The following is a 23518-nucleotide window of genomic DNA, read 5'->3' as shown; positions in this document are numbered from 1 at the left end:
CCAAAATCCTTGTTGGTCAAGGCAAATGGCAAGTGGGTTATATGCGTGTGACCACCCTCTGTGGGTTTCAAGTGTAAAATTTGATGAACGAAGCTAGGTAACCCCTGCACAACTACAACTTCTTATTCAAAATGACAAAATGTGGTGCCTGTGCCCGCTTTACTGCCTTATTTATGCCCAAATTCTTAGTGTGCCAGGAAAATAACAATTGAAAACTGTATAAGTAACACAATTCTTTGTTTTCATAGTGTTTAGTGATCTAACTTTATTTAAATGTTTTAATATAACATTTTCTGAATAAAAAGCTGGAAAATGAACAAGAAGTGAATAAGAAACTGGCCGAATAAGAAGATAACTTCAGCCTCGTTGTGCTGACAGCGTCTCGCAATATTCATACATAACCTGCCTGCTGGCTTTCTGTGACAGCTCGCTCAGCCTGCATTCCTACTCGGATGGCTGATAATACAAAGCCTGCTGCAGGACAGAGGAAGGAGCATGGGCAGTGTGCAGTGTTTTAGTCCTGGATGTAGGAGAGAGGAAGTTGCACGTTGCCTGACGCTGCTGTCTGCTGCAAAGTGTAAACTACAACTCCCAGCATGCCGAGCCAGTCTGTCAGTTAGATTCCAACATGTGACACCGCTCAGCCAGTGGAGATGCTCTGCTGCTTGCCCTTGTTGTGCCTCACACACAGTAGGTCGGATGATCTGTCCTCCTGTACAGAGATAAGGTAGGGTGGGAACTGATATTTATTTCTGTCCTGCAAGTGAAACAAGTATTACAGTGACCCCAAGTGCTGCCAGGTGAATTGTACATTTGTGATAGAGGCATCTCCCCTTCCTTTTCCATGGCTAGGTTCAAAGTGAGGAAGTAAAAATGTCACTGCCACATAATACTGCGAGTTCTGCAGCAGAAGTTAGTTCCCAGCAACAATGCTGGCAAATACAATGAAGATACAGTAACAGTGAGAAAGTTGGGTTTGTGAATCCAAGAAACAAAGATAACTACCCGCTGATAAGACATGGCATCACATAGGGAATCCGCAAAAAAAGTGTAGGATACATACAATAGTAAATACGATTTAAAGTTGTCTGCAGTTTGCTAGATTCATCTTCCATCTTTATGTAACACAATGTACTTATATGTAGATTTATATTTGGTCCTTAGGACAAGTTTTTACTAACATTGCTCAATGGTTATATCTTTACTACTAACTTAACTAATCAAATATTTCCTGGCATTGAATAAAGTTCACATAAATTCCAATTAGTTCCTATTATACCTTTCAGCAATACAGGTATTGGTAAAAATTCCTGGAAAGAGTTGATTACTGAAAGCTTTAAGCCGGATACACACTACTAGTCAATATGTCGTCCGATCCAGTTTGTACCCGCTATGGCGCTGACGATGTGCGCTTCCGTGCAACGTCAGCGACATCGCCCATCGGACTTGCAAGCTTTGCATGCCGGCATCAGCAAGTGTCCATGCACTTGCCGAAGCAGGCACTCCGCCGGGTCCTGCCGCAAACGCCATCGTGCTGGGTACACATCATTTAGTGTGTACAGAGCACCCATTCAGCTTTACCGCCCTTTCTTTATTTAAAACGTTTTTAACTTTCAGCACCAAACTTCCGCTCCACAGATCATATATCAACAGCTGTTTCCAACCATTGCAAATTTATTTTATAAAAAAATCCTAAACGAAATGAATAACAGCGCTGTGTGATACCTACAATTTAAATAAATACTGAATGTAAAATTATGCCAAAATAAGAATGAAAAATGTATATAATGATGATAATAATATAAAAAATATGACTTGTATGTACAAAGTATAAATTTAATAATATATAACAAAACATCATTGGCCAATGTAACAAATATAAATACACATATAAAATGTCTAAAAACATAACATCAAAAAAGCCAATAAACACAATGAGAAAGTAATAAATATGTTTGTCTAGATCACCACAACAACTTTATATAGCAGCTATAATTTCGAATGCTAAAAGTAAGGACATGAAAAAGTTGCACTCCCATGTGTGTAGGCAAGGAGCATAAGATCTATTTATAGTTCCGCAAGAAAAAGTATATTACCTTTCAAGAAATGTCTCATCCGGATAGGTGATATAACAAATTGAAACAGTAATTCCCAAACTGAATCCTGCTGAGCACTGATAACAACTGTCCAGAAAGTGGAATATTATCTCCAAATTCCCTCAATCCTATTGTCAGTTTCAGTGCAGGTTTTGTAAAATTAAAGTCTCACAGTGAGTGCAATATGTACAATATGTCCTCACTCACCAATGCACCTCATGCTCTCTCTGTCTCATGAGCAAGTTTGCAGTTCATACCTCATAATGGAGACAACAGCGTGGCAGTCTGCAGTCTCCATCCATCTCATGGCCAAAGAACATGCACTTTTCCATGCTAATTTGCGGTTGGTGACGCACTACTGCTCAGCCGCCAAATGGCATCTTCTATGCTACCGCCTGCGCTGGTTAGCGGCGGTGGGACTGGCAGATGATAATGTTCCGTATGCCGAATGTGGAGTACTTAGTACACTGTACTGTGGCAGATCACGCAATGAACCAACTGTTGGACGGCGTTGCTCAGCAGGATTCAGTTTGCAAATTACTGTTTAAATTTGTTATATCACCTATCCGGATGAGACATTTCTTGAAAGGTAATATACTTTCTCTTGCGGAACTTTAAATAGATCTTATGCTCCTTGCCTACACACATGGGAGTGCAACTTTTTCATGCCCTTACTTTTAGCATTCGATATTATAGCTGCTATATAAAGTTGTTGTGGTGATCTAGACAAACATATTTATTACTTTCTCATTGTGTTTATTGGCTTTTTTGATGTTATGTTTTTAGACATTTTATATGTGTATTTATATTTGTTACATTGGCCAATGATGTTTGTTATATATTATTAAATTTATACTTTGTACATACAAGTCCTATTATTTATATTATTATTATTATCATCATTATTATATACCTATTAACTTTAATAAAAATTTTTAGTGTTCCATTCTTCAGCGCCATTGGCTATAGATTCTGTTTTATAAAAAAATCCTGCCCGTGCAATCTTGCTTAAATATCGTGTGCAAAACAAAATGTTGGGAATAAAACTAAATGCACTTAACCCATATTCAAGTAGGATAGTCCTAACCTCATTCCTCAGGGAGCATTAACAGTGAAGGATTTCCAATTTTCCTAGCAGGTGTATTCTTTACTGGCTGACACATTTTAAAGATCCACAGGTTGAGCTAATTATTTCGGTGGTTCTGTGAGGAGACCTAGAAAACATGTACTGTTAGTGCACCCTGACGTATGAGTTTGGGAAACACTGTTCTAGATCCAGGGCCAGATTGGCCAGCTGGCACATGCCAGAAGGGCCGATGGACTTAGGCCGGCGCGAGGAGGGTGAAAGTAGCGGCAGTGATGGGCCGGTGCACCCTGCTCGACCAGGAAGAGACTGGGGCGTTCCGCAAAGCCAGGCTCCCGTGACTCTGGGCTAGTCCCTTTGAAACTTAACCACACCCCCTTAATGAGCGCACGTGGCTAAGGTGCGTGCACAGGGCGGACTGCCAGGGATGATATACAGCCCAAGTCCGTCCCTGTCTAGATCCTACACATTCCACCCAGTAGAGCAAGGGTGGGGAACCTTTTTTCTGCCGAGGGCCATTTTGATATATATATAACTTTATTTGCGGGCCCAGTGCAGGCCACGCCCCCTCTCCGTGAAGTCACATGGGGGCGGGGCCACAATCGCCGGTGAGTACAGCAATTCCCAGAGCATCCTGAGGATGCTCCGGGGAGCTGTAAGGGCAGCAGTGTGACCATCTGAAGCTCCAGGTGGCACTGCTACATACAGTCAGGTGCATAAATATTGGGACATTGACAGAATTTTCATATTTTGGCCTCTATTCACCACCACAATGGCTTTGAAATGAAACAAACAAGATGTGCTTTAACTGCAGATCTTCAGATTTAATTTGAGGGTAATTACATCCAAATCAGGTGAACGGTGTAGGAATTACAACGGTTTCTATATGTGCCTCCCACTTTTTAAGGGGCCAAAAGTAATGGGACAAACTAAACAATCCTAAATCTAACTTTCACATTTTAATACTTTGTTGCAAATCCTTGGCAGGCAATTACAGCCTGAAGTCTGGAATGCATAGACATCACCAGATGCTGGGTTTCATCCTTGGTGATGCTCTGCCAGGCCTCTACTGCAAATGTCTTCAGTTCCTACTTGTTCTTGGGGCATTGTCCCTTCAGTTTTGTCTTCATCAAGTGAAATGCATGCTCAATCGGATTCAGGTCAGGGGATTGACTTGGCCATTGCATAACATTCCACTTTTTAGCCTTAAAAAACTCTTTGGTTGCTTTTGCAGTATGTTTCGGGTCATTGTACATCTGCACTATGAAGCGCCGTCCAATGAGTTCTGAAGCATTTGACTAAATATGAGCATATAATATTGCCCGAAACACTTCAGAATTCATTCTGCTGCTTTTGTCAGCAGTCACATCATCAATAAAAGGGAACCAGTTCCATTGGCAGCTATACATGCCCACGTCATGACACTATCACCACCATGCTTCACTGATGAGGTGGTATGTTTTGGATCATGAGCAGTTCCTTTCCTTCTCCATACTCTTCTCTTCCCATCACTCTGGTACAAGTTGATATTTGTCTCATCTGTCCATAGGATGTTGTTCCAGAACTGTAATGGCTTTTTAGATGTTGTTTGGCAAACTCTAATCTGGTCTTCCTGTTTTTGTGGCTCACCAATGGTTTACATCTTGTGGTGAACCCTCTATATTCATTCTTGTGAAGTCTTCTCTTTATTGTTGACTTTGACACATATACACCTACCTACTGGAGAGTGGTCTTGATTTGGCCAACTGTTGTGAAGGGGTTTTTCTTCACCAGGGAAATAATTCTTCTGTCATCCACCACAGTTGTTTTCCGCGGTCTTCCGAGTCTTTTGGTGTTGCTGAGCTCTCCGGTGCGTTCTTTCTTTTTAAGAATGTTCCAAACAGTTGATTTGGCCACACCTAATGTTTTTGCTATCTCTCTGATGGGTTTGTTTTGATTTTTCAGCCTAATGATGGCTTGCTTCACTGATAGTGACAGCTCTTTGGATCTCATATTGAGAGTCGGCAGCAACTGATTCCAAATGCAAATGTCACACCTAGAATCAACTCCAGACCTTTTACCTGCTTAATTGATAATGAAATAACGAGAGTATAGCCCACACCTGTCCATGAAATAGCTTTTGAGTTGATAGTCCCATTACTTTTGGCCCCTTAAAAAGTGGGAGGCACATATAGAAACCGTTGTAATTCCTACACCGTTCACCTGATTTGGATGTAATTACCCTCAAATTAAATCTGAAAGTCTGCAGTTAAAGCACATCTTGTTTGTTTCATTTCAAAGCCATTGTGGTGGTGAATAGAGGCCAAAATATGAAAATTCTGTCAATGTCCCAATATTTATGCACCTGATTGTAGATTCTGGCTGCAGTGTGCCATTCTAGGCACCCTGCTAGCCAGATGAGGCTAGCAGGAAAACCTCAGAGGGCCAGACCAAATGATTCCCAGGGCCTTATAAGGCCCCCGGGCAGGAGGTTCCCCATCCCTGCTTTAAGGCTACAGTCTAGCCATGTTCTAATGGCTTCATCCAGTAGGATAACATGCCATGTCAAAAAGAAAATGACATCTCAAGCTGGTTCTGCAACCAATGAGTTCTGTGTACTCCAATGGCTTCCACAATTATCAAATTTCAATCCAGTAGAGCACCTTGGCATGTGGTGGAACAGGTGATTTGCAGCATGAATGTGCAGCCGACAAATCAGCAGACCTGCATAATGCTGTCATGTCAACATGGACCAGAATGTCTAAGTAATTTATCCAGCACCTTGTTGAATGCATGCACAAAGAATTCATACTCTTCTGGGGGAAAAGGAAGGTGATACCCAGTACAGTAATCCACTGGCCACTGAGAGTATTTGTGAATTCTATTAGTTCAGGTTTTATAAAGTTCTATTTTAGTTTTAAATTAGTCGATTAAGAAGACACTAATAGTATCACCACTGTTGCCACTACTTGAACTTTTTGGATCTTCTCAAATAACTTATTGTAATTGATACTTACCCATTGGATCGGTAGAAGCCTGTACAAATTTACTCTCATCATTTTCAGAGTTCTAGAAACTGGTAAACAATCAGAATGCAACTATGGAGCCATAAATTTCATCGGATCCTTCCTTTAAGAATTGTCTTTTCTGACCTTTTTTGTAAGAAGAGATTGGCCTCCAGCACTTGTAATTCACAACAAAGAGGTTCGTATATTATAGACATACTTATCCTGTGCTTTTCACTCTGTAGTTAACATTTATCTGGGGTTTTTATCCACAGGGTGTTTACGTAGAGGTACCCCTCTCAACAAGCAGTATGTTTTTACCAAATATAATTATTACACTATATTGTATATCTCTACAGCTTTTGTATGTGCTTTGTGAATACGTGCCGAATGACAGCTCAGCCGCGGCATTTTTCTATAGAAATCCCGGTGCTGAGAGAGGAAGAGGGAAGAGGTGAGCCTAGTCAGTACCGTCACATCCATGACCCGCTCAGCATATAGTCATACAAGTAGTTTGCTTGTCATGGTAACAAACAGCCACAGCTCTGCCCAAAGATTCCACACATAATAAACTCTACATTTTATGGCCAGCTGCGATCACTTGGTCGTGTTCAGAGAATTTGATAGACAGTCAAACGTCATGGCAACCGTCAGGCACAACACTGCTTGTCAATTACACACATATCTCATTCCACAATTATCTATGAACTAATATTCTTATTGATAATTCAATTAGTTCTCATTCCAAGAGTTTCAGATAGGATCAGGTTACTATCTATGGATCTTGAATACATTTATTCCGCATTATATAACTAGCTCCAATCGCATAGTAAGATTCAATCATTTATGTTCCAGGAATTTCAAGTGGAGAGTTCCCATATCCTGATTGTTCTTAATGAAATTTGATGGTAAATATTAATAAGTGAGTTATAATGTGATCATAGTCAATATTAAATGAATCACTAAACATTATATACATATATAATGTCATCAACAAATATTCAATCAGAACCATATATGAAGCGTGGCAGGATTAAAAGGTGGGGCAGATGGAACACAAAAGATGAAAACCTTGTTGGTAAAGAGACAAGGAAAGGTGATGGAGAACCTATCTCCCCTCAGAATTGCCTAACACAACTTGCTATCAAATGGTGGAATTACGTTCTATAGACTCAAGGTTTAAGATTTTACCACCCTTATTCTATGGTTCAGAGTTCGATTGTGTATCCTTATAGTGGATCTCAAAGCCTCTTTACCGGAAACGTTTCATCTCCTTATAAGACTTCATCAGGGGTTGTCTCAATGCTCAGTACATTATTGAAATAGTATAATATAATCACCAATGATAGTCCATGGATTGGAGTGTTTTTCAATACAAAAATAGCAGACAAATTCCCACCTCTATATAGGTGTGTTTACAACCTGAGCCTGTCCAGTGTAATGACGGAGAAAAGGATTGATGGGGTCTATTTACCAAGCCTTGGATGGAGATAAAGTACAAACCAACAAGCTCCTGTCATTTTCAAACACAGCCTGTGACATGGCAGGAGATGACTGGCTTATCTCAGTTCACTTTATCTCCATTCAAATAGACCCCTTAGACCCGGTAACTTTTCCACTTGCCACTGTGATCAAATCTGTGACTCTGCAAGCTCTAGGAAAAGTGTAGTGTTCCTTCTCCTCCACCTCTTTAATCTTGCGACTATTCATATATGGTGCTGAATTGAACATCTGTTGATGACACTATATAATCATATACCTATATTGCTGTTCTTCCTTTCTTTTTTGGAGTTTAAGAGATTGCTTTTCATGGATAAAGGATCTTCATTGTGTATAAAGTGCTTTTTCAACATACATACGGTAATAAATTGTTGACCACTTGCCTGGTGTGGTTGCATCAGTTGTGACCACACCAGACTGTGCTTTGCCTGACATGGTTACATCTGATGCGACCAGTCAGAAATGCCCACTTGGGGGCTGCAGGAAGCTAATACTCTATATCAGAGGGACCTGCTGGTTACCCTGCAACCGTGGCTGCCTATCACTGCTGGTCACAGTGGTCGGGCAGCTAGCCGGACCTCATCCTGGTACAGCTGCTGGTGGGTCCCGATCACTGTGGCCAACAGTGACGTGGTCCCCTCTCAGTGCAACTGCTAAGCAGCCGTGAGCTTATTGTAACCAGTAGCCGCGTATCAAAACGTCCCCAAAATGGTCATTTTTTTATTATGACATTATGTAATTAATAGCTATTTAAACATGATTTTACATTTTTTGTTAAAAATATTATATCCAATCAGGTTTAAATAGCTCTTATTTACATAAATTGCTAGTAAAAAAAAATGTACAATTTTGAGAAAATTCTTTGAAATAATATTATTCAGTTAAATGGTTAATATGGTTGCTCTTCGATTAAAGATGGTTATCTTATGAAAACCATCCAAGAAAAAGATCTAATGAATCTACAAGCTTGACACCCTATCCCTGTGTGGATTCAATGAAGGTTGGGAAATTGCATTTTTCTTGTAAAGACTAGTTATTATGGAATCAGTATGATTTACCACCGGCCGCATGGTTCAAATCACGACAGCGGGAGCCCGGCAGTGAAAATACCGACAGGTAAGTATATATTCTATTTACTAATCTAACCTCCCCCTCCTAACCCTAACCCTCCCTTAGGGGTGCCTAACCCTAACCGCCTTCTAAGTGCCTAAACCTAGCCCCCCTCTAAGTACCTAAACCTAACCCCCCCTTCCCCGCAGTCTAACCCTAAGTCTCCCGGGGGGGGTACCTAACCCTAACATCCCCCCGGGGGTGCCTAACCCTAACCCCCCCTTCCCCTAGCCTAACCCTAACCTCCCGGGGGCTGCTTAACCCTAAATCCCCCCCGGGAGCCCCTACCTTCGATGGGTAAGCCGGGTGTCGGGCTCCCGGCATAGGTCTAATGACAGGCATTGGGATTTCGACGCCTGTCATTAGACACTTGCCAGGATTAGACAGTCGGGATGCCGACGGTCAGCATTTAAACTGTCAGCCTCCCAACTACATACCGTTATTACATATGTGGGGCTGGTAATATAATACGAGCCCTTATACTCTTTCATTTGTTTGCCTAAATACTCTGCTTTCTGCACTTAGGGCCTGATTCAAACTTGCAAATAGAGTGAGATACAGCACGTAACTTATCATCTTGGTGAAACCATGCTGCACTGCAGGTGTGGCAGATGTAAAATGTGCAGAGAGATTTAGATTTGGGAGGGCTGTGTCCAAACTGACATCTAAATTGCAGTGTCAAAATAAAGCTGTGCAGTATTTGTGGGCTACATGCAAAAGCAGCCAGCATTTACCCTGCATGCAAAATAAATTTATTTATTTGCACCCCTTGCATTGCAACATGGTTTGTCCCGATTCACAGTTACTTGCTCTTTCTCGCTCTATTCCCAAAGCTGAATCAGGCCCTTAACTCTAAAATTAATACATAAACACTTTTTTTTTTTTTTTTTTAAACTCTCCTCATTTTTCATTTTATTAGTCCTCTAAATCCTGACTGTGATTCTCCTTCCTGTTTGAAATCAACTGGAAACAAAATAAAAATGAATGAATAAATGTATTGATCGAATGATACAGAGTATCACATGAGGTCTCGCTGATACTAACCAATAGTGCTGCTATCCTACACTCTGGCCAATCACAGCAAAGATGCTCTGTATTGACTAGATGCTGGCTAGTAGAAAGCTTGTGAGAAGCCTATACCACATAAGAAGACTGTCTTGCCGCTGTTTTTTTATTTGTGCTGGCAAAACTTTTTAATTGGGGGCCTTCCATGCTTGTGTGGCGGTTTACTTAGGCCCCCATATGTGAAACTGCACCATAATAGGTGGAAATAGTGCATAGCAAATAAAATGTAGAGATGCCGGAAGCAAAATACAGAACAAGCAAAGGCAAAATGCAGAACATTCAAGAAGCTTAAATTGAATAATACCCAGAAAGTTAGCATAAGGTGTCATTGAAAACTGCGTTGAGCAATCCTATACATTGAATGCGAGCACAATCAAATTATTTTCTACAGTCACATAGTGCCCATAGTCCATGCCTTATCATATACAGGATATTCCATAGTCCACATAGTGTACTCCTCTGACAGCCTGAACTATGCACCAGAGTAAAAACCTGTGGCTGAATTCTACAGATGCAGTTTTCTGAATAGATCATTATAGCCAGGTACATTTTGCTTGCTAGTAAGCCAACTAAAGTATTTTATTATTAGCTATATTGACTGACATGATCGTTGAGTAAGGCTGCATGTGTTATTGTGAGAGCTGAATGAAGTGCTGTAAGCACTGTCAGTTGTTGTTAAAGCTGTTTATTTCAGGGTTTGTCAAGTGTTACTGGGCTGACTGAGCTTGTAGGGAAGAATGAGTGAACCTTAATTCATAACAATGCTAAAATAGATTAGCAAATCATTAAAAATATGTGCACACAATTATTAAAACAGTGTTTTTGTATTATATGTGCAGGCCCTAAGCACTCCAGCTACTGTGGAACTACACATCCCAGCATACCGTAACGGCAAAACTGTGGCAGGCAATGTTGGGATGTGTAGTTTCACAGCAGCTGGAGAGACACAAGTTGCCTACCTCAGGGCTAACATTATTTTATAGTAACAGAGTTCAAATAACATCTACAGCAGGTTACTACAATTACAATCCTGAAATGCACAAAGGAAAAATGGCAAAATTATAGAAATATGTATCAGAAAATTATGTAATAATATAAAAATTACATAGCCTACTTCATTAATTTGACAGACAAATAAATGATTCCCTAATTCAGGACTTTGGAGACTACATTCAACGAGCAGCCTTCAGGTTTAAACAGCAGGGATGTACAGTCAGGGGAGGCAGAGCGTGAGATTTAATATAAAAATGATTAGAATAATACAAAGAAGATATTTATAACTTATAAACCTTTTCTTTGTTTATTGTAATCTATTTTATAGTTAACACTCACCAGCTTTGTGGAGCTCCCTGGGACTGCAGGGAGATGAAATATGAGGCAGCAACAGCTCAGCCTCGCTTCTGTATAGTCAGACACTGCTTGCAGAGCTGGGGGCAGGGCCACACCATGGACTGTAAGCAAGGAAGTGCACTGTAGTGTTTAGAGGTCGGTCAGCAGAAGCAAGAGAAGACACAGTGATGCAGGTAGGAGGATCAATGGACCCTGAAGCTTAGTGTAGTGAGGGGAGAGTTACAGTGAGTAGGGGGTGAGACAGGCTCCCAGCACTCAGACCCATTTCCATGTGTGCCTCCCCAGCCATTGACCTCACCGCACGTCACTATTAGCACAGGTGTATCCATTATTGACTGACTTATTTTAAAAGATCTATAGATGCTATTAATATATCACTTGTAATTCTGTGAGGAGACCTCCAAAACATGTACTTGTGAAACAGTGATTTAGACAGTAGGGGGTAAATTACTAAAGGTAGATTTTAATCGGTGTCGATTGATTAAAAATCGATTAACATCGGTGTTGTGTAACCATTCTTGGTACTTAATCTCCGTCCACTTCATCTCTTAGTACATAGACCCTTTAGCCCCTGAAAGACAATATCGATGTTGATCGAGTTAGTATGATTTTTAAACAGACAAAATTGATCTGTATTAATTTTACCCCTAGGTGTCAGTATTACTCTATCTTAGTATAAACACTACTTTTTTTTTTTTTTTTGCATCATAAGCAATATACATTTACTGATGGGTAGAAGTACAGTATACCTTAAAATGTATAAATATTCTAAATTCAGCATTATCTTGGGATAACAAATATTCTTTGTCGTTGCCTGTTCAGCAATACGTTTGGTTGGTAAATAATCCTCATTGTCTGTGTGTGGTTTAAATTCAATAGTGCTTTGGAATAGTAAACATGCCTGTTTTGTTGCCATTAGTAGCAAAATCTTACTTAGCCTGCCAAATTTTAGGGATTTTGTTAGGTTTATGTTAAATTAAATTTGTTCCCACTGTAATCATAAGTTAATATTTCTTAATTAAGTCAATCCTGTTACAACATCCCTGTTGGAACTCTCTCAATAAAGATGTTGGACATGTTGTTATCCTACTTAAAGAAAAATAAATACTATTTTATATAAGGTAGTAACTATGTTACACCACTATACATTCAGTGAAATTACTGGATACCACCATTGATGCCCACTATACCGATTTCTCCTTACACCCCTAGTCACCTATAAACCTATACATTAAAGAGAACTGTTTCAGCTGAGACCATTAAATTCCAGTGAGCATTTATGCCATCTAGATGTGCAATGTAAATTAAGGCATCCAAGAGACTTCACCTAGGCAACGTTTCCAGAATTCCCTTTATTAATATTCAGAAAATATTCTGTACCTGAACTGTGAGATCCCAAAACTGCTTTTATATACTTCAGAAAAATAGTTTTGTTGGTAATTAAAGTAGTTTAAAATATTTAATCTGGTCATCCTCCCAACCTTCTGAAGTTACATTGCATTGGAGGACATCTACATCAACAGAAGAATAACAAGAGTTATTGCATTAGTATATAGGATATTTGTTACCAGTAATAGATTAAACTTTTTTTAGTTATTTTCTTGGTAATGAAACCACAAGCAATGCAGAATGATCTATTACACTGGTAACACCCTGAAGGTCTCTGTAGGAGCAAAATTTAAATTCTGGGGGCCTGGGCAAAAAAAATTCTTTCAAATAATGTTTTTCTTAAATATAATGTCAATCTCTCCTTCATGACTTTCCCCAACGTAGGGGGAAATTCACTTGTTTTTTTGGACATCTAGTAGAGCAATTCAGTTGTTTGTCTGACAGACGCCCATTAGCTATGGCAGACACATTTTTTCATCACAGCCTCCTGGGGGTGTGAGAAAAAATGTGTGCAAAGTTCATAATTTGGGCACCCAGGAGTTCAGATGCCCAAACCTGGAGTTTAGTCAGGTTTAGCTGTTTTGAGCATTTAAACCTGGTGCTTCTGGGCACGTTAAACACTAATGGGCGACTATCAGAGAAACAATTTAATTACTCTGATAGACACCCATTAGTTAAGACGCCAAAAAGAAAATTTAATTCCCCCCATATTATCTCATTTTAAGGGGATCCGGTCAATATCCCAACAGTCAGGATGCCGGTATTTAGAATGTCAGCGCCGGAATCCAGACACTTGTCAGAATCCCGGCACTGACATCCCTACCATATATACTACCGTCTGGGTGAAGGTTAGGGTTAGGCACTAGTGTTTTGGTTGGGCTTTAAGGGGGTGAGGTTAGGTTTAGGGTGCAGGTGGTAAAGGTTAGGTTTAGGGTGCGGGGAGGGGGAGGTTAGGGTTAGTGTAGGGAAGGATGGTTAGGATACTGACCGACAAGTGTCGGTATCCTACCTCTGTTGCGATTCTTACCACCGCTGTCCCCAGCACCAAACCCTTTTTAAGATGTCAATGTTATTATTGAGGACACTTTTGATTTGTCATGACATGTTGTTAAGCTTGGACCCCAATGTTATTAATGTATCAGAAGAGAAAGCAAGGAACTTTATCTGGTGAGATGTGTCCTTTTTGTGTAAAGTTTCCCAAATTATTTCTGGCTTGTACCTGAAAATCTACTTTTCTCATCTTACAGTTCTGGATACTGTCCAACCATAGTCTAATATAATAATAATAATGTAATATATAAATTATTACTAGAATCTAGTGGTTTGTTATGATCAGATTAAACTAATTTGTTCCCTTGAACTGATAGGGTTAGCCAAGAATTTAATGGTGTTAACATCAATTTGCTGGGTAAACTTCAAATTTATAGTGTTCAGGTTGATATATGTTACGAATCTTATTCTAAATCATGACCCCCTTACCAATCAGCAATATAGTGACCATAGAACATAGGCCATAGGGCCTGTTCCAATTAAAGTCTTTTCAATTTTGCTCATGTACATGCTGTCAAACTTGGGAGCAAACCAAGGGCCTGATTCAGAGCCGCTCGTAAGCAGCCGCTCGTTCGTTCCGAGCGATGTTCGCACAACTGCGCATGCGTACGGGTCGTAATACGCATGCGCGAACCAGTCAGTGCGGTCGAAATTCATGTGCTCGCAAAATAGCGAATGCCTGCTAATTTGAGTGACAGGATGAGGCGTTTGTGGGTGGTAACAGGGGAAGGTGCTTGAAAACGGGGAGTGGAAATCCGAACGCAGGCGTGCCAAACGGTCAAAACGGGCGTTTAATGGGAGTGCATAATTAACAAAGCAGCGTCATCGACCACGTCACTTGGTTGACTTTTAGCCTGAACTGCTCGCATGATTGCGGTAGGAAAATGCTACCACAAGAATAGCGAGCAGTTCAGACGCCTTTCGATGTACTCGATTAATCTAATAAATACCGGAGATGACGTATGATGCGAGCGGCCAGGGGGTGTTTTTATCAAAATAGCGGCCGCAGGTTTTGTTCGCTCGTTCAGACTTAGAGGCGTCAACAGACCGCAAAGAGCGAGCACTTCATTTAAATAGCCAGCCCCTTTTTCAGAACGACCGTCCGCAAATAGCGTACGGCTCTGAATGAGGTCCCAAATTCCCATGGTGTTACCTATGTCTATAAATAAAATTGGTATCGTACAAAATTTATTGCACCGCATATTGCACCTGTTGTGGCCCGCTCTCAGGGCCTGATTCAGAGCCGCTCGCTCTGACAGAGCACTCGCTCTGAATCAGGGCCGGGCCTTTTTTATTTTTTGCTTCAGCCTCTTGGCCGCTCGCATAGCTGTGGGTGACCACTCACAGCTATTGCGAGCGGCCATGATGATGGTCAAGACCATCGCCACCATCGGGCTTGCGACGAGACCCTTGTGGTAGGGTCTCGTGGCTGCAAGCCCCAGAGAGATTTCGGCTCTAACAGAGCCGGAATCTCTCCCACTGACATCACTTGTGATGTCAGTGGGGCCGCCCCCAAACGGCAGGCGTTCTCATGGGAACGCCTCCGTTTTGGCAGCAACCCCCCCGGCCCGCCCACCAAAGGGGGCAAGCTGACACTCAACATCAACAGCTCCACCCTTTGGTGTGAGACCTGGAGCGACGGAGCGCCCGTCGCTAGCCGGGTCTCGTGCATGCGCGCGACAGAGCCGGCTCCGTTGTGCATATGCGCTGTGGGCCACCATCGACCCGGTTGCGAGCACTTACGGCTTGTGACCGGGTCTGAATCAGGCCCTCAGGCCGAATTCACACAGGCTGTCGTAAAGTACGGCTGTTGCCACGCTAACTTGCACCCGCGATGTGTTTGTGGGTTATTAGATTGGCCACTTAATGTGTGTGAACTTGGCTAAAATCCTTTTGCATTTCTAATATCGCCTAAATTTTAGTAATTATGTATTAAGGTACAGCTCTTTGTTTTAGTAATTTCCTTTGTTATTTTATTTCTTATTACTGTATTTGTTTGTCGCTAGTACTATCTCACTGATTGTATCAGTGTTTTTTAATTACTTGAGATCACTCCACCAGGGATGTTAATTAAACTGTGAATGTAAAGGCCCCCATACACGGTGCGATTCAAAGTTGGTAAGATGAGTTGTACGATTGCCCTTGAAATTCTTCCTTGAAATTTTTCATAAGGATGTGGTCAAATGGTGTACGATTGATCACTTCGATCATAGGATAAGATGCATAGAAGTGTATCACATTGTACTCAAAAGATTGTAGATCTCTCTGCAAAACCATCTGATCTGCGATCCAACTAGAGGACGGCGGGGCCGCGCATCGGGGTCGCAGAACACACAAAATACACCTATTTTCACACGATTGGTCTGTCCAACCTGACGTAACTGGCCATATCATGTAAAAAATCATCCCGTGTATGGGCACCTTTACTATGTCTGCAAAACACAGACTAATCATTAAGCAGTGCTGATAAATATTGGTGAGAGTGCTGAAGGGCACTTCTGCATGGCTACCTACGGACCATGAATGTGAGGGAATTGGAACCAGACAGATAAACTCATTCTTCCTTTCCCACCTTTGGGGCAGAACAAACCAGTTTGCAGCAAAAAAGGAGGGGAGAGGTGGGGGTAGCCAAGGTCTTTTGGGGTTATGATCAGAGGATGGGGCGGTAGAGTGGATGGAACCTGCCACACGGGATGCGGTCAAAATGCTGAAGTCCGGGAAGCCGTGTAAATAAATCCCAACATCTAAATCCCTATGCAGGACTAAAGACAGACATCGAAATCCTAAAGCCCATCTTGATCCCGGTGCCAGAATCCAAACAGACGACTTCCCGAACGAAGGTAAGCTGCGCACTGTTAGCATTTAGCTGCGGGGGGGGGGGCGGAGGGAATTAAGGCACCCCCAGGGGGACTTAGGGTTAGGCACCACCCCGGGAAGGTTAGGTTTAGGGTGCAGGGAGCAGGGGGAATAGGGTTAGGCACCACCGGGTGTAGGTTAGGGTTAGGCACCACCCCGGGAGGGTTAGGCTTAAGGAGCGGGGAGGGGGAGCTTAGGTTTAGGCACCACCGGGGGAAGGTTAGGATTAAGCACCATTAAGGGAGGGTTAGGGTACTTACCTGTCCCACTCGTGATCTTCAACGTTTAGGCTTGCGGCCTCAGTATTTAGTCAGACGGCTTACCGGCCGTCAGCATTTCATACCCAACCCTTGCTACACATCTACTAATTTGGGACACAGGACATAAGGACTAATGAATCTGTGGAAGACGAGTGAGGATGCTATACAGTATGCATCACATTTCACCTATAACACCACATTTCACATGTATTACTCCACACTTCTGAGGGAAACAGAATGCCTTAGCTTCTGTGCCAGCATGTGTGACTCCTGGCTCATGGCTTTACACAATGCCATATTAACAATGGGATGGATGGAACTACAGCTCCAGAACTCACATGAAAATAGGGCCATTTTTAACATTTTCAGTCCCAGGCCCATGTGGCCCTTAATCCAGCCCTGGGTTTACATTGCCCCCTATGCAGTATCATCGCTAGTGCCTAGTTTTCTTGCAGATCCTTATGGATCACGCAAATGGATAAGAGAATTGAACGTTATCCTTCACCTCCCCAGTAACACCTTGGTCACCTTCAAATCTTCTTCTTGAAAACTTTCTAGCAATGTTGATCTTTAGACTTAACATAATCTGCTAGTTGCTTTTCTCTCTATAGTGGGTCAGTCACTCAAGGTATTCTGCTCTTGTTACTGCCTCTCAGTGCGCAGTCACCTCTACAGAGCTGAAAGAAATACCATGTGTTCTCCAGCCTCACCATCTACTTCACAGTCCCAGAGGGGCATGGCGGGTGCTTCTATTTGGTCCAGGCCACACCAGCATCCTAGAACAATGCAGCACTTCCTGTGTCTAACAACAGAAGTGCACTGTAGGTCTACCTGGTGATCCTCACAGGAGCAATATTTCTCTTGGTAACTCTGTCAGGGATTTAGGCAGGGGTGTGTTTCTACATACATGTTCACTGTCTTAGTAATGCATACTTGCCCCTAATAATAGGGCATGTTACTATGAAAGCTGTCAGTCTGCAGTGGAAAACAAAAAACACACTGCGCATTTGTGATCTAGGCTGATGTCACTCATACGTTCTGTCCGTAACCGGTTTCAACGGCTCGCTAAAGGGGTTATACCATCTTGCTGTATTTAGTAAACAGCAGTAATCTTAGATTACCGCTGTTTGTACAGCATCGCTCTTGCCATCTAAAAGATGGCGAGAGCGATGCAGGCCCCATTGCCGGCAATGGAGACCCGGTGGTGCCTTTCCGGCTTCAACGAAGCCTTCCAGGTACTGCCGGGTCTCCCTGTCATGTACATGCGCAGACGGACCGTCGCGTATGCGCATGACCCTGGAGCCCCGTCGCTGGCAGCGTTAGGCTTCCAGCAGCCCAGCAGAGGACCTCGTCAAGGACGAGGATTCCGCTGGACTTCACGGGACCTCGCCGGAGGGGTAAGTATTACTAAATACCAGTGGAATTTTCGTTTGTATCACAGTGATACTAAACGAAAATTCCTCCTGGTATTTCCCTTCGTTTGTAACTGGGGCCCTATATATTTATATAATTAAACAATTATATATTTTTTTAACTATTGCCTATGTAGGTCTAAAGTAAACAATGTGAAATTAATTCTCCAACTGTTTGGATCTGTTCCATATCAGATACACAAGTCACACTGAACAAACACTTACAATTAACAGTAAAACGTGAGTAAAGGGTGGAACCACATAGCTAAGATGTGACATGGTCTCTTAACTCCTTAATATAGGTGGTCTCCAGACTTCAGTGCACTAAACTGCATATCCCTATACACCCTGTATAAAAAGCACATATTGCTGTATGGTTTCTATTCTCCCCATGGTGTGTTGCATTTTAGTCATCACTATGGCACATGTTATAATTGTGTCATCAAGACTTTGTAATTAATTAATTTGGGAATTACAACGCTTAGCTTGGTTTTAGGTTTACAGTTTGCTTTAAAAATTTATAATTTTACTGTTTTCCATTACATTAGCAGAGTAGTTAGGTACAGTGTTCTCCCCAGGCTGATTTCTGCGGGCGTATCGCCCAGCAGAGATAGGCTGCTGCCCGGCACCTCCCCCCGCCTCTATGCACGGCATCATCTGTCACCCTCAATGTGTCCTTGTTGACCCGGGACTTGCTGTGTCTGTACAGTGAGCGGCTGTACAGCGGGAGAGTGGCTTTACACTGCGTGTGACTCACACATACCTTGCAGCGCCGCTCGCCTGTATGTGACTTCCGTCAGAAGTTCTGTTGCTCTCAGGGCCGAAGGCTGGATGGCACTTAATTACTGCTGCTCCTGGGTTGCTGCTGGATAGTTCTCCTGTACCCCGGTCTGGGCTCCGGTCTCACTCCCTCTGTGCCTCTCCTTCCCTCCTCCTCAAATTACTGCTCCTGGCTACCGCCGGAGTGCGGGCTGCTGCTGGGTGGAACTCCGGTCCCTGCTCCCAACCACATTTCCCTCTGTGCCTATCCTTCCTTGCTCCTGAAACATGTCTATGCAGCTCTACTGACTGGTTACAGAAGCATATGGTGAGCAATACATCCAGGGTGCCCACTTGTGTGTGTTTTCCAGTGGGAGCCTGTGTGTGGGGTGTGGGGGGGGGGGGGGGGGTTTGGGTGTGTGTGTGTGTGTGTGTGTGTGTTTTTATGTGAATCATATGGGGGAGAATTCAATGTGCATAATGTGTAACTGGCATTACTGGGTGTGGGATAATGTGTAAGGGGCATTACTGTGTGGCATAATGTATAAGAGACTACTACAGCATGGCATAATGTGTTATAAGGGGCACTACTATTGTGTGGCGTAATGTGTATAAGGGGTACTGTGGTGTGGTACACTACACTGATGAAAAGGGTCATACCCCTTTTCCCGGAGTGCTAATAATTGGCTACTTCTTGATGCCACCCAGCTGGAAAAATTTTCTGAGGAGAACACTGTTGGTAGGAGTGAATCCAAATAGCACACATTGCTTCATATTTCTATTTGTATTTCTGAAGCATTTGGGGTAAATTTACTAAAGTCATACTTGCCTACCCTCCAGGAACGTCCGGGAGGCTCCTGAAAATCGGTGACTCTCCCGGTCACCCAGGAAGGTCTCCTGGGAGGGGGACGATGGTATTGATCGCGCAGTCATGCCCCCCCTCCCGCCCCTCCCCCAAACGTGCATCACGCCCCCCACTATGCTAACCTGGCAGCCAGATTGTTGCCAACTATGACTAAAGTGTGGGTTTACAAAAATGGACATGTTGCCCATAGAAAGCAATCAAATTCCAACTATAATATTCTAGACTGTACTAGATAAATGCTAGTTGGTTAACAGCTATTATTTTGTTACACTAAAACAAAACTTTATGCTGGTATATTCCTATCATTATACATCAATTCTATGATAGGTAAATTTCAGTTATCACTAGTTCAGACACTTAACTTTAATATTACCTGTTTATAAATGTCAGTCATAGTCCTTGTGCGATCTGTCTCTAATGTGCCTCATAATGAGGCAGTTTTATAAAATTGTGGTGCTCTACACCAGATACTGTAAGTATATGCTTTAAGCTCATGATCTTACATCTCAATAATGGACATTTTACTTAATATGCTACCTGATATTAATTGATGACATTTATTGTCAGACAATCAGTTCATTCTGTTTTTTGAGTTTCACTTTTGTTTTATGCCAACTCATATGAGAATACATAAATGTTATACTTTTTATAATACACTAGTGCCGACAGTGTACGTTAAAAATGTAATTTAAAATGTAGCCTTATATATGGTGACTAGCTGATGTACCCGGTTTGGCCTGGGTAGACCTTAGATATTTACTGTTTCCATTTCCATCTCACCACATTGGACATTCTCTTCCCTTACCTGTGTATTAACATATTCCCCTTCCTCACCAAGTAACACATTTCCCTCCTTCATCTGTATAGTAACACATTTCCCTCCCATACCTGTGTAGTAGCACTTTCCCCTCCCTTGCCTCTATAGTAACACACCACCCTCCCTCATCTGTATAGTAACACATTCCCCTCCCTCAAAACTGCGTGAGGGTGAAGAGAGGAAAACAAGTGCTAAAAGATAAAAATTTAAAATAAAGATGAAAAATGAAAAAATTAAACAAGCTTTAAAGAAAAGACACACAACAAACACTTGTTTTCCTTTCTTCACCTTCACGCACCCAGCAGTCGGGGAAGCGTTTCAGGTTAGTATGACAACCGCTAGGGATCAATGCTAGGACGTCATTGGGACGCGCCACACCCCCCGGCCTCGTGCACCTGTCTCAGCTGCTGTTTTTCTCGTCACTCTCTTGGTGGGGTTATAAGGTAACATATAATTACTATTAACATATTTGTCTTCCTGAGGACGAGGCATGTTTGCCTCGAAACGTTGAAGTAAACTGAAGTGATTTCTATAATACTACAGTGCCGTGTTGTGGTTTGCTGGAACTGGCATCTCAATTGCTATATATATATATATATATATATATATATATATATATATATAAAATAAAATATATTGTTATACCATCAATGGACCTAAGTCCATTGACATTTCTGTAAATAGCATTTGTATACTCGCCAGGTTGCGACATCAGAAAGCATAGAGTCGCATGCCTTTACCTTATGTGACAACTCTGTTTAAGTTCTTCTCTTCTAATTGGCCTAACAGGACTACAGGGAAGAGGGCAATGCCTTTGGAATGGTCTTATGCATAGTATTAAGGATGGTAGAAGCTCAGCCTATGTAGAACTTGTGTATTCCCCTCTTATTTTGGGTATTAGAAGGGCTAGTGGAGCTCTCTGACCTGGACAAAATGGTAGATACTAAAATTCTTATAATTTACAATATAGGGTTCATTAACCTATATTTATTTGATGAGAAATTATGTTATGTACGCTGCATTACCTATTTAAAAGAGCACACTTTTATAAGAGAATCAACTCCTATATGGAAATTGCTTGGCTTGAAATTGAATTGTGTGTAGAATAATGGACCCCCTACAATAACATTTCAAGTTAGATTATGGACTTTAATTCTTGTAGTATTTCACACCATAGTCTTCCTATAATAGAGTGACACAAGTCTAGAGCCGGATTAACAATGGGGCAGCTGGAATGCTAGTTGTAGGGTCCCCTCATATAGCTATATCATCTGCTTGGGGACACCGTGGCATATGTGAATTGGGGTTTATGTCTGGCATAATGTGAACTACAATGTGTTTAATACATTTGTGGGGCTGGGAATGTTTACACATTATACTTTTTAATAACATTATCAGCATATCTTATTGCCAATTTTATGAGGCCCTGTATACAGATGTGTCTTTGCTCATCTAGCCTCAAAGACAAGCGAGGACACATTTATAAGTATTAAGCTGGGTACACACTTAGCGATGTGTACCCGGACGATATGTCAGCCCGACGGTACACATTGAGCGCTGTAATGAATGAGAGAACGATCCCTCGTTCTATCCTTTATTACCTGCCACAGCGCCACATGCAATATCATCCACTTACCCGTGCAGCACGGCCCCCGGACGATATCGCATGCGACCAGGACAGTACGCAGATGGTCCGTACACACTGGACAGTCCGGCCGATATGTCGTTCAGCAACACCATTTATAGAAGGCATTGCCTACCGGTTACAAGTTCTGGAAAGTTTCACTCTCTGGAGCTTTGTACATAATGGGGAATGCGATCAAAACAAAAATCAGTAGCTTTCAGAGTTTTGGCTGCATTTTGACTTTTTTATATCCCGCCCTGAGTGTCTTCCTATGTTGTAGAGATTAATAAGCAAGTGTAGGCTACATATTGAGCAAGCAACTCACTGAGTAAGCAAGTGCAGGCAGCACAGTGCCAGCACAAGCAAATAAGCAGTGCCGACAACAAACTGACATCAGGAAGAAATGAGCAGTGCTGCAGGCGACACACTGCCTGTCAGCACTAACAAATGAGCCAGTGGGATAGAAAAATCAGGAATGAGTAAGCGAGTGCAGGCGACACACCGACAGCAGCAATGAGTAAGCAGCACAAGCAACTCATTGCCGACAGGAACGAGTAAGGAAGTGCAGGCAACATATAGCCGACAGTAATGAGTAAGGAAGTGCAGGCAACATATAGCCAGCAGTAATGAGTAAACAGCACAGGTGAACTCCAAGCATTACAGGTCTGGCTAAATTGCTGATTGTGGGACCCCAAATAACAGTTATCAGTTTGGGTTAACTTAAATTCAGTCAGATTTACAAGTCCTTCTTAATACATGCTCTGATTAGCAACTCAAAGTCAAAATGATTAGCAGCTTGTTTTACCTCTCCTTTAAAATGATTAAAGAAGACCTATGACTGCATAAGAAAGATGAAGTTGAGATTAGATACTAGGGTCCCCTTCTGTGAACCAGTGTTATTACAACTGGACTAAAAATGCTGAAATTGTTTAATAAATACACTTGTTGACTTCAGAACACAGTAGTGGATATACCGGGGCACCCACATCATTCTATTTATGCACTTTTGGTTACCAAGTGTACAGCCAAAATAAACAGCTCCTTATCCCTGAAGTCCACACAAGGACAAAATCACTCTGTCCTTAGGGCCAGTAGGTGGAATACATTAATGACCAGCAACCCACTACTCTGGCTATGTTCCTGAACCACTGATATCTGTAAGAAATCGCCATGCACCTTGTGTCCTAGACCACATTTCCTTCCTGACACTTTTCTTAGCTGGCTGATGACAGGCGAGGAACAGCGCACAGACACACTTAGATTGCTCTGTGACCTGCATGGATCTCTCTTTTACACA

At 42.1% G+C, this 23518-nt stretch overlaps 1 protein-coding gene across 2 annotated transcripts in view; it reads left to right on the top strand.

The window, feature by feature from the left end:
- The first annotated feature begins 629 nt into the window (after nt 1-629).
- LOC148524759 (uncharacterized) overlaps nt 630-23518 on the top strand; it is a 125522-nt gene continuing 102633 nt past the window's right edge. Inside the window, exons 1-2 of one of the 2 annotated variants that reach the window (XM_088471776.1) lie at nt 630-727; nt 6225-6363. In XM_088471776.1, the coding sequence (XP_088327902.1) occupies nt 6252-6363 (112 nt within the window). In that variant the 5' untranslated portion in view covers nt 630-727; nt 6225-6251. The remainder of the gene's footprint in view (nt 728-6224; nt 6364-23518) is intronic. The other variant, XM_088471778.1, reaches the window with a different exon arrangement.

The sequence above is a fragment of the Taudactylus pleione genome, unplaced genomic scaffold (assembly GCF_031769625.1).
Source record: "Taudactylus pleione unplaced genomic scaffold, aTauple2 ptg000116l, whole genome shotgun sequence".
NCBI lineage: Eukaryota > Metazoa > Chordata > Amphibia > Anura > Myobatrachidae > Taudactylus > Taudactylus pleione.
This window is presented reverse-complemented; position numbering and strand designations above follow the sequence as displayed.